The sequence below is a fragment of the Limulus polyphemus genome, unplaced genomic scaffold (assembly GCF_000517525.1).
Source record: "Limulus polyphemus unplaced genomic scaffold, Limulus_polyphemus-2.1.2 Scaffold6470, whole genome shotgun sequence".
In the NCBI taxonomy this organism is placed as follows: Eukaryota; Metazoa; Arthropoda; class Merostomata; order Xiphosura; family Limulidae; genus Limulus; species Limulus polyphemus.
In genome coordinates this window covers 37,317-47,212 of record NW_013672080.1, presented here as the reverse complement: position 1 = coordinate 47,212, position 9,896 = coordinate 37,317, and the positions used below count along the sequence as shown (strand labels likewise).

General features: G+C 38.3%; 1 protein-coding gene across 1 annotated transcript in view; it reads left to right on the top strand.

Moving 5' to 3' along the window:
* Window positions 1-6,627: 6,627 nt before the first annotated feature.
* The window catches only part of LOC106473744 (transcriptional regulator ATRX homolog), a gene marked incomplete at its 3' end in the record, with an annotated part of 34,753 nt that continues 31,484 nt past the window's right edge, over window positions 6,628-9,896 (top strand). The window contains exon 1 of the mRNA XM_013934425.2: window positions 6,628-6,722. Within this exon, the coding sequence (XP_013789879.2) occupies window positions 6,628-6,722 (95 nt within the window). The remainder of the gene's footprint in view (window positions 6,723-9,896) is intronic.

The following is a 9,896-nucleotide window of genomic DNA, read 5'->3' as shown; positions in this document are numbered from 1 at the left end:
ATCCTTACCTTACATATTTCCATCCTCTCAATATAACTTGGGGATATGAAGCCTAACTAAAGTAGCCTATGCATAATGTTATGCTATATCCTAAGTTATTGTTTAAAGGCAAAACTAGCAGTAGAGACCTAGGCACAGAATGATCTATGGAAAGTTTTGAAAGAACAAAAAATCTATGGTGGCATATTTTCCATGTTACCATGTATACCGGTGTTAAATCAGCCTTAGGAGAATTTTAAAAAATGTGTTTTAGTCAATATAAAAATATTGGAATCTCGTCCATTACTAGTGCAAATATATAATTACTGCAGTTTCGAAAAATCAGTGACACAAAATGTTATTTACATGAGATATAGCCATCGTTGACTGCAGTGACTATGCGAGTACTCATTATATGTGTCATCTATGGTGATTGGTGTGGCTAAGACAATTAAGCCTATCAGCTTGCATTAAACACCTTGAAAGTATATCGCTCATGATTGCAGTGTAAAGTAGGATACTAAATGCCAAATGGTGCTAATTTCGTATTATTTATTATGGTAAATGCAGATTTATTTTTAGTTATGAATTTTCATGATGATTTTGGATATTTTTATATACAATTTATATAAGTGCAATAAACAAAAGCCATCGGCCAGGATATGCCACTAATATTATGTTTGGGGTTCATAGCTTTTTGAATGACCCCTCACCACATAGGCCAAGCTAAACATAACTGTTAGGCTTTGGCTGGCCTAGACCTATCATAGCCTACAAAGCTGGGCCTTATGCAACATCTGTTATTAGTATAGGCTTAGCCCACTGAACACATAACTGATTAACATTAGGCCAATCGTGTGAATTGTACCCTTCTATAGTCAATTCTAGTAAAAATGTTAACATTACTATTGGTACAATGTATAATTATAGTTATGGGGGAAACAGTTCAATAAAGATAACTTAAAATTGTTTTTTGTTTTGTGTAAAATAATTTATTCATCGATCACATTTATTTCATAAAAATCCACGTATCACATTTTTATTACATACATATAAAATATTACAAACTGACACAAAATTCATTTCATAAAAAATCGTCCATCTTTGCACATTTAACGAAGTCACTTTGAATGTTCACGAGTCTGGCAGTTATTATATCAAAAAGCATTTTGTTGTTAGTTTGCAGTGCACAATTTTTGTGTCAATTTATAAGATAACGTGCAATAAATATCCAGAATTTACATCAGAAAAACCGGAAGAAAATTAGAAACCAGATTCACCAAACATAATAAAAAAACATCCCATACTTGTATTTACCACCATTGCAACTCAAAAAATCCACAGTATATCTATACAAAATGCAGTAATTTTAAACAAAGAATTAAACATCGGAAGCTGCGTATCTTAACTGAACAAAATAGCCCCACCCTAAACCAAAATTTCACCTTGAAACTTTGTCCCAGCTCTGAAAAGGGACCATTTTACAAATTTAGTAGAACCAGTAAAGAAATATGAATAAATATCTGAACAAAATTATTGCTAGACTTTAGCCAATACCTGATAAAGTAAACATCTCTGAATACAAATACTACATAAAATTTAATATGTTGTATTAAAACAATTTCAAGTTGACTAAAAATTCTCTAATTTCCATATTTCATTTATTTTGTTGCTTTCGTCACACTTTTGGGCTATATCAACATCCATGTCATGTTTCCATATCAACACTTTGAGCCTTCTTCTTCTTCATAGCAATTTCCTGTTCTTAGCTTGAGAAATTTGCAGTTTTCCCCAGATGCCATTTCATTAGCCATTAAACAAACTGCAAGTTAATAATATTAACACCCTGCTAGTAAATTCTAATCAAGTTACTTAACATCTAGGCCACTATCTCAAAATCTGCTACATTCACTAAAAGAATAAACCTTAATTCTGCAAACTGGGCGAAAACAAACAACAGTTTCTGATCACCCCTGGTTACCTTTCAGGACCTGAAAGTTTATATACCAAAATATCTATGTGTTTGACTTGAACACCCCAGGGTACCAAGATACATATACTAAGCTGTGAAGCAATCTCTGGTCATGTGACCTCTTTGTTCATTACTGTATACACTATATTCATTTATCTGTAAATTACATTATTGATATGAAGAAAAGTTGTTATAGAGAGGTCGTTATTTGACCTTCCACCCAACAATCATAGTCGTATGTTGCACATGTCAGGAAGTCATTCATGGGAGGTCAGATCAATGTAAAATCATTCCATGCACAGAAAAAAGGTTGTATTTAAATGGAAGTCGTTATTGGAGGGGTTGTATCCACCAGGGACTACTGTATCAACTATGAGTATTACTGCTCTTCACACTCACATGAGAGGGGAAAAACATAAGAAAGAAGGTAGCCTTTCCAAAACACAGCCACTCAGTGATTTTGCACCATGAAGAACCAAGTCATCACCAGAAATATCTCGGAAGCCCAGTCTTCAATTGAACATCAACTTCAACAAGATTCAAGATAACTTCTTATTTCACAAAAAGCAATTCATTGAAGGCTGAGATTTGATGGACTTTAAAAACAATCAGCTCAAGTTAATCATTTAAGTAAAGTGATGATATTATATTTATTTGGCAGAATTACTTCCCAGACAGTGAAATAGTGAAAAAAACTTATGAAGAGACAAAATGCATGTACTTAACATATTATGGATTAGCTCCACATCTGAAATTTCTACTCAAAAGAAAGGTAAAGAATGAGCTGTATGTTTTATTATTTGATGAAAGCCACAATGAATACCTTCAGAAGAAACAGATTTTCTAGTATGTCAGGTCAAGATACTACAGCAGCATTTTCCTCAGTCATGTTTCAGCTGTCAATTTGCTAGACTCATTTGATGATTCTCTGGAAAATTTGGGTTTTCACAACCTTGTTCAACTGTCCATGGATGGCCCTAATGTTAATTGGAGGTTATATGAAAAAATTGATGCTAGTGTTACCAATGAGCACAATGTTCATCTCTTAAGCATGGGCTCTTGTGGCCTTCATATCTTTCACAACAGTTTCAGAGCAGGGTTAAAGGTCCTTTTTGTATTTTGTCTGCATACCCTCTTCCATGATAGGTGACCTCACAGAGCTGATTTCAACAATGTTACAACTGGCTATCCAGGAAGTGTGTTTTATCCAAAGTTTTTTTATTGTCACTGATGGCTGGAGAATCTCAGTGTTGCTCAAAAAGCACTAATTATGCTTCCAGTAATCAAGTATTATATAGCAGCAGTTGAAACAGATAGAATTAAGTCCCCAAACACACACAATCATTTGAAGTAGTTAGAATGGCTTGTTTAAATATACTACTATATGAAAAACTTGCTTTTTTTATTTCTGTTGCCAAACCCTTAGAGCATTTCCTTGTTGTATACCAGACAGATAGGGTCATACTTCCATTTTTAACACAAGACCAAGAAAAACTCGTCTGAACCTTGTTAGAGAAAATGTCTTAAATTGGATATTGTAAAGGGAACAAATACAGTTCTGAAGTTGTTTGCTGTAAATGTAGAAGACCCTTCCAATCATCTTGAAGCAAGAGAAATTGATACTGGCTTTGTTGCAAACAATTTAGTGAAAGATCATCTCCATATTACAAACAAAGCACGTGGTATCAGTGAATGTCAAACTCTCAAATTCAGATTACAGTGTAAACAGTTTTTTTCTTGAACTGGTAAAGCATATGTTGGAAGAAGCTCCAATTAGGTATAAACTGGTTTCCAATCTATCTTGTCTTGATCCCTGAATTCTAAGCAGCAATATGCAACTGTGTGCAACCATGTTTAAGTTTGTCCTGAAGTGTTTAAAAGATGCCCACAAAGTGAATGTTGAAGATGCTGATGAAGTTATGCAGCAGTTTAGAGAGTTTGCAAAATGACATGATTCCAGTGAGTGTTTGTTTCTAACTTTAATGCGAATGAAGATATTCTTGACATACTGCTTTTTGATTCTATGAGAAACTTTACCAAACTGCGGGAATTAGTAAGAGTTCTCTTGATTCCTTTGCTTGGTCAAGCTACAGTTGATAGAGGCTTTTTCATGAAGAGCAATATATTGGTACAGAACCTGTCTCCTGAACATTTAATAAGCCTCAGGCTTGTGAAAGACTTCATCAACAAAGTTGGACTCAAATATTGTCATAATAAATGAACTTTTTGCAAGACAGAACTATCAGACTGCTCACAAGGAAAGACAAGAAGCACAAAAGGCTGATGAAAAGAAAGAATATGATGGATGGCATTAACTGTCTTAAGAAAAAATAGAAGAAAGTGCAAAAGGAAATGTTTAGAGAAGGTTTTGTCACCATTAGGTACAAGTAATTTACCTAGACTCAGGAATATATATACAGCATAGAACAAACCCTTGAGGATATTTGTCTTGTGATGCATTCCACCTACATCAATGCACCCTCTATCCTGATATAAGCACCTCATTCAGATAATTTTATCACTTTTTCTCAACAAAGCGTCACCAGTGGGTTTCCCAGTATTACAATTGCTTGGAGATACTTTGAATGTTGTCTTGTTATCCAGTTGATTTCATAATAATAATAATTTTAAAAAATATATAAAATAAGTTTTTTTTCTCCCGATTGGCAAGCCGATTATGGTATGAATTCTCAGATTATTATATCTGGCATGGAAGCCCATTGGGTCTCTCCAGTCTCTGATATCTAGCATCGCACAACATCGCTCTTGGTTGAGACTGTCAGTGATCTTATTTGTAGTGAGATGGAGAAATATATTTGGATCTGTCTTCCAGGGTGGTAGAGGCTGCATTTGAGGGTGATCCTCAATATTTTGGAGAAAGTTTAGATTCGCTTTTTCCTGTACATTCTATTAGCCTGTTGGATTTTCAGCCTCCCCTGTGGGTCAGTGGTAAGTTCAAGGACTTACAGTGCCAGGGTTTTATTCCCTAGGGTAGACACAGCAGATTGTCTGCAGGTGCTTTGCTGTAACAAAACAACTTACTTTACCTCACAAAAGGCTATTCCAATCAAAGGTAATCAACACAATCTATAAATGACATATGAAAAACATAAAGGAGGCTACTTTGGGATACGCTGCTTTTGATTTGTTTTTCTTCTGTTGGTTCTTTGAATGTGTGATGTTTTGGACTTTTTCCTGGTTGCTTTTGAGCCTGCAACTTAATTATGGCTGAAAGGTCTGGGAGTGAAATTTTTTCTTCATACACGGAAATTGTGATTCATATTGGAAGGTTTACTTCTTAGTTACGTGAAGGGACAGTTAGGCCTTATACAATTCATTGCCGGAACTTTGTGATTATGCCTACCATGACCGCCAGGTGGAGACATTTTTGCGACTCTCAAATAATTTCAGCTTCTCAAATTTCGGGGTTCTAAGACGGAGTTTGTAGTTCACCTATATAGGTCTATGTCTCCTGATTGGACAGAGTAAATCTATGGACTTCCAATTCACCTTCAGCATTTTGTTTCTTTTCATTTCTGTTTGTTAAAAGACTCTCAGGATCACTAGTTTCATTGGGGATGAGCTGGATCCATTGTTAGCATGCACGTTGGTACAATTTTTGGCTTCTACATGCCTCCCAGTTTTTGTTGGAGTCTAAATTTCATCAACTCCTGGAGGAGGTCATAGTTCTTCCACTATTTGTGAGTACTGATCCCTGACATCAGCTACTCAATACATAGAATCGATTCTGTCTATACTCAAGGTATCCACTGCTTAGTTGGATCACCAGCAGTGTTGGCGATTATTTTATACCTTCATGTGCTGTGATGGCTCAGTTCCAAGGTTTTCTGGACGTGTGGTAATATTACCCATCGGTCCAGAAGATCTGCCGGTCCTTGGGTGAAAATTGGTCATTCAGTTCTCATATTCCCCACTATTATCTACCCAACCTGTAGGTTTGTGTCTCCTGTAGTTCATTGGGATTTGGAACTTAGTTCTAGGGTTATCTGAGTCTGGTTGGTCTGGGGGTAGCGAGAGAGAGAGTTGGGTTAGTTCTTCATAGTTTTTATTCCTGTGAGTTGTTGGGCCTATGAAGACAGGAGATTGGTGTCCAGTCATCAGTCTTCCTTGTCTATATCAGTGCCTAATTCTTCAAGGTTCACAAGTTTATCATTCCTCAATCTGTGTTGATTTTTGTACTGGGATTGTAGATGTCCAACTTTGTTGTAGTTGGCTCCAATGTGAACTTTGCTTCAGTGGTGGAGTCCGACCACTATCAGCATTTGTGGTGCACAAGGGTCAGGTACTGCAGTTCTGGGTTTTTTCTTTGGTCTTGCATAGGCTTGACATCGGTTCTGCTGTATCATACAAGTTTTATTGTCCCCTTCATTCCATCGTATTGTGCACACACCATTCCTCAGATGACTGGTTACTACCGACAACATCTCGCCAAGTGTTAGACTATCACGTCCTTCATGCCTTTTGGGACAAGAACACAAGCAATCCCTTTTATTGGTCTTTAGGCAACCAGGGATTGTACACAGCTATTTCCTGGTTTCCTTAGTCGGGATCATTCTTTGATCTGGAGGGATTAAGTCAGGATGCTACTACAAATTACTACTCTACTGCCGCCTCATCCAATGTTACATTCTTTTTAAGAATGCCTTGCTACAGGGATGGGGTACATATACCAACAGTCGGGAATTCCAGAGCATGCACTGACAACAAGAATTCCCAACACAGTGTTTTTGTCCTTCTTGCTCTTCAACAGGTAAGGTCTCATAGTGTGGGCTTCTTAAGGGGTAAATCAACAGGCTTCACTCAGACTATTCCAAGGTGATGTCTTATGTTTCTCATCAAGGAGGTATGTGGTCTAGTTCTCCTTATTTTCGAATTTTGGACCTCCTTTCTTGGAACTAGTCTTATCTTATCATCCTTCTAGCTTGCCATGTTCCACAGGTGATGCCTGTGATAGCAGTTCCATTGTCTCAATCCAAACAGATTCTCCTGACTGAATAGATGTTGTAACTCTAATTGTTGGGGTGGACTCTCATCCGATCACCCAACACTGGCAATTTAGTCTTTAGTACGTCTTCTTTAGGCCTTGGCAATAGATGCTTTCCATCTGGACAGGATGGGATTACCACTCTCAACTTGCTCTCCACTTCATATGTTACCCAGGGTACGAAATATGATTTGTTCCAACCCATTGTCAGGTCCGGTTCATTGCACCAGATTGGTGGCTGCTTCTGGATTTCTGCTTCTGCAGTACCTTCTGTTCTGTCCAACTCTTCCTCTTCTTTTTAGGATATCTCTCTGTAGGCATCTATAACCGGATATGGTGCACCCTGCTATCCAGAAGCTCAATCTTCTGGTATAGAGGTTATGCTGTCTTTCACACAGCATTGGGGGTTTAAGTTCTAAAGTTGATATGTATCTGGCTCAGTTTATGCTTAGTCCACAAGTCACTTTTCTCAAAGGTAATGATGTGCATATTGGCAAGGAGGTTTAACCCTTTTCAATCAGTAGTTGAACTTGGCTTTTTGACAGAGGTTTTTGCATCTTCCACAATTGCCATTGTTTACGGCGGCCTTATCAACTACTGTTCGATTATCGCAACTACATACTTTTGAGCCCCAAGTACTCTTCTAATTCCTTACATCGTTTTGGGTAATCGGTCCCAAATGACCTTCCAGTTACCTAAGCAGGTATATTAATGTTACATGTTCTTTCTCTACATCTGTTTTTGATGTGACTCTTATATGCCATGTATCCCCTTTACCTGCAGGTTTATTTTTTTTGTCTGCTGACCTATGAACATACCAGTTGGAGTAGTTTGCACTGTTTGTCCACAGACCTCTTTTTCATTCTCTCTATCTACTTCCTCAGACCAGTTCTTTTTACCCAACACTCTGTCAGACAGGAAAAAGGTTCAGTCCATCCTTTTCTCCAATTCATCTGCTAACTCTTTCTCTCTATGTCTGCAATTATACCTTTATTTGGGCTCTCTTTGAAGGTATGGTATCTTCTGTGAGTCACATCTAATCAGATTTCCCTTTTCTATGTCCTTAGCAGCCTAGCTGAATTGCCCACTAGAGGTCACTGTGTGGATTGGTATTTCTGCTAGATTATCCAGAGAGTTGAGTAATTTTATTTCTACCTTTCAGGGTCCCTTACCTTGTTTTCACAGGATCCCACTCTGTGGTGATTGTTGCCCAGACAGGTGTGTTTTTATCAAACCAATTCCACACTAGCAACCACTATTTCACTCTAATTACTACCAATTGCAACAGACTTTGTAGGAATGAGATGTTCCATAAGACCACCTAGGAGCTCACGAAGTGGTATTACCATACTATGCTGGGCCATTACTCATGGACTATCATGAGTAAAACAAAAGGGGAACCTGCCCATCCCTGCCAATCTTCAGATTGAATAAATTGGGGTGGGTTTCCTTTTAAGAATTTAGGGAACTTGGTTCACCTATTGCACTATTTTCAGAGCACTGTTCCTCATGACTCTCCAACATACATTACCCCCAAGAATCCACAAGTGAATCCAGGGAGTCCTTACAACACCCAGTTTCCAGTCACTGAGATGATGGACAGAGGCTTTTCCTCCAGAGTGTTAAAGTGAATTCCTCCACTTTTGGAGAAGAGGGCAAACTTGGAGGACCTCCTACCCGGGTCCATGGATGTTTTTTTCCCAAATGTTGGTAGGAGTGTCGCCAGCCTATGCAGGAGCCTACTTGTAATACTGGTTCAGATTTGGTGCTCAGTTATCTGGTTGGGGTGTGCATGCCCCTTCTTTTTGATCAATATCAGTTCAGTATATTGTTCGTGGACGGAGGTCCACTGTCTCCTCGTAATTCTAAATGTGCAGTGGTCCTATCCTGGGTACTTGGTTCAGTTTGTTCCACATCCTTCCCATAATTCTCAGGGCAAGTGGAATGCTCCTTGCCCACTTGGCTGTGGAGTGAGGATGAATGTTCATAATTCCAGACTGGATGAATTCTGTTCCTTTGGGTGAATAAGGCAAACATGATCCTGTCATTCTGAGCCTGGGGTGTTGCCTTTTGAACTTCTTCAGGTGGAGGAGAGGGTTTGTTCACTTAAGTGTTGCTTACATTCTCATTGTGATTCCAGTGGTTCAGAATGCATCACTCTGTGGCTACAGGTTGGGATCCAATCAAAGGTATATCAATATATATAATGTTGCAGTCCAATTGCTCTAGCCACCAACATGGGATATAGGGAGCAAGGCCCCTTAATTTCAACCCGAGTAGTGGAACTTGGAGTATCTGGTTGGGGCTGGCTTATAGTGATAATTACTCATGTACAATTCCACCCTTGATACAGGAACTAAGTTCAGGGTGAAAAGCATACCTGTTCTGGATGTAGTGTGGTTCCCCCACTCGGGTACCAATCTTATCTTGGTACACCCATGATCTGTGCAGATGCTTTCTGTATGTATAATGCCATCACCAGCCCCTCCACCTTCTCAGTGTGGTATTCTAGCTATAAGTGGCAGTGGAGGCAAGTGTGTTTTGGAAGTTAACTTTTTACAAAATTGAAAACATATTTCCAATAATACTTACCTTTGCTGACACTCTCCCACCCTTCCTCCTCACTAAGAGCCAGTGTTGGAGACTGGGATGATATCAGTATCAAGAAAGTGATAACATTACCTGAATGAGGTGCTTATATACAGTACCAGGATAGAAGGCACATTGACGTAGGTGGAGAGTATCACGAGACAAATATCACTAAGGGCAGTTGAGTGGGGTATAAAAGACTGGAGCAAGCATGAAAAAATCAGACTAATGCTTAGATGGGCCAAGAAGAAACCCTGGCAGTCGAGTAATAACTATAAGTGTCAGCAGAGGTAAGTATTATTGGAAATACATTTTCAATTTAGGAAAATGTTAACTTTTGTTTAAAATTAG